At 40.8% G+C, this 2,484-nt stretch overlaps 1 protein-coding gene across 1 annotated transcript in view; it reads left to right on the forward strand.

Moving 5' to 3' along the window:
- Positions 1–218: 218 nt before the first annotated feature.
- Positions 219–2,484, forward strand: part of LOC104076671 (serine/Arginine-related protein 53-like) — a 3,543-nt gene continuing 1,277 nt past the window's right edge. The window contains exons 1-2 of the mRNA XM_009577604.1: positions 219–537; positions 1,591–1,697. Of these exons, the coding sequence (XP_009575899.1) occupies positions 219–537; positions 1,591–1,697 (426 nt within the window). The remainder of the gene's footprint in view (positions 538–1,590; positions 1,698–2,484) is intronic.

The following is a 2,484-nucleotide window of genomic DNA, read 5'->3' on the forward strand; positions in this document are numbered from 1 at the left end:
AAGAAATTTAACCTTTTATACATATATATGTATATACTACAAATACATAGTTACAATTGCACCTTTATGGAAATTTGTATTTTATGGAGTGTTTAAAGTGTTCTTGTGTATCCATGAAATTTCCAGTCAAACTTCACGGTTATCCTAAGTTGCTTTTTCCTCATCTTTTTGGCAATTTCCTTTTTACTTTGTCGCTCGAGACCGTGATTCTGTGACTCATGAGCTCACCTCCTCGGTACCAGATCCCTCAGCCGCACAGCACGGCCCTGCAGAGGCTTGGGCAGACACAGCTGCGCTTTCTTTCAAGCCATCTAGAACAGGAGTTTGTACTGATAGCGTTAGCAGATAGCTGGCCTCTGAACTCTGGCTGGTGCAGATATACCTGCTCTGACATCAAGCCGACCAGTACAAAAGCTTTTAAAAAGAAATTTGAATTAGAAGAGAGCTTGTACCGGATCAGCCTGTGCAGCATGTTGCTGCCGCATCTTAAAGCTGAGTTTCAGAGACAAACGTCCTGTTTGTTGGACTGCGGCACAAGTATGAGCTTCCACCTGCAAGTGAGCTGATCTGACCACTCCGCTTCTGGCGAAAGGAGTAACGCCAGACTGCACAAGAGCCACGGGGGAGAGAGAAGTCGGACCATCCCTCTGGCAACTTAGATCAACGTAGCTGTAATACGAAACTGCACTGTCATCCATCAGTAGTTTGATTTTTAAAGAGAAGTATGTCTTGCATTATGAATGCTCGTAGTTTCCTACCAGTCTAATCTATCCGGAAGACCGTCTGGTGAGCAGTGAAAGAACTACCTGACAGCACCCCAGTTACGTGTCTAGGTAGCTCCTACCACGGCTGGCAGGGGCTGCCCGCCTTCACCGTGTCACTGGGAGCTCCATTCGCTTCGTCAAAATAAAATCTCAACCTGGGATTCAAAAATATCTTGTGAAACATGTGGGCTCTGTACGACCTCACAGTACAATAAACAAGCAATTTTGCTCATTTGATTAAACAGCTGCAATTTTGTCACCTGCAGATCGTATGAGCACACAATATTTATGTTAGGAATATTTTATTACCAGATCCTAAGATTTTTTTGGTCAAGTTCACCTAACGATGTAACTCTTAATGCCAAACTAATCACATAGCTTGTCACGAAGAGAACACAGATGATGGCATATCTCTCTGGACATCTGCAGCTGAAGCGAAATTCACCTCCATATCAGCATAAGTAGTTTTACTGCCACATACAGATGGTACTCCACTGAGTTGTCTGCACTGTCCCCGAATCTTTAACTTCTCCAGGAAATCCTCATACCATAAATCTAGCAGTTACCCTGCGAGAACATCTCTAGCAAATTCTTAAGTTAGCATCTTGAATGATATCAGACGTTGAACAATAATGGCCAACTCACTGTTGTTATTTTTAATAAAGGAGAGAGTTTTTCTTTGTAACAGAGTATGTTGGGCTGCATTACAAGTTTTTTTTTTTTTCTGGTATGTACTGTTGTAAAATATATTCAAGGCATTGCTTAGACACGGCATTTATCATAGGCTTACACTAATGTATACTGACATTACACCTTCTCTTTGTAGACCAAGCCACCCTAGTAGAGCAAGTAAAACGAGTAAAAGAAATTGAAGCTATTGAAAGTGACTCCTTTGTTCCACAGACATTCAGATCAAGTAAAGAAGTCAAAAAGGTGAGTTTTCAATATGCTTTCTTGGTGCATAATCCTTTCAAAGTCAGGTGGAAGCTGCGCTATTAATACAGTTTCCATCCATGAAAGAGCATCAGTGTTGACAATCCTAAATCCCACCAATGACTCTCCTCTCACTGGTGTGGAGTTCAAGGAAGAATACATTTAAATGTTTAAGAATTTCAATGAAATCAACTGTTTTGACAGTATATTCTACCTATGCTGAGCAACTCCGATTTTTAAAAATTCTTTTAAAATCATATAAAACCATGAAGGTTTTTTTTTTTAGGAAAAGCAGAAGAATTAAAATCCAAAAGTAATCAGACATTTACGTTGTATTTGAATGTAGAGATCAGTATTTTTAATTCTGCTTAACTGAAGCCAGACTTTAAGACCATATTTACTCCCTGAAACAAAATGGCATTATTTTCAGACAGCTTTCCAAAAACCTAACGTGAGACATCCAGGTTTCAGAATTTTACCTGCATTTTGGCTGCCAAGTCTTCTAGGGAACTCGGATGCTTTTGTCTTTGGAAGGCAAGCAAAGGCTGGTTCAGTGTTTCCATCTAACAGGGAGGTGTTTTGAGTTATCACTGTTTGTGTCCCCCAGACCATGCATTTTCTTGCCTTTTCAGAAGTCTCCGAGAAGTTCATGCGGCTTCTTCAGAAAGCGATCCAAAAACCCAATGCTACGGTTCTTCAAGCTCTCTCATTGCCGTTGGCAATACCTTTTTTTTCCACTTCGTGTGTTTAGTCTGGGTGTTAGTCCATGTCCGGCGTGTTCCTGCTG

The sequence above is a fragment of the Fulmarus glacialis genome, unplaced genomic scaffold (assembly GCF_000690835.1).
Source record: "Fulmarus glacialis isolate BGI_N327 unplaced genomic scaffold, ASM69083v1 scaffold27505, whole genome shotgun sequence".
Classification (NCBI taxonomy): domain Eukaryota; kingdom Metazoa; phylum Chordata; class Aves; order Procellariiformes; family Procellariidae; genus Fulmarus; species Fulmarus glacialis.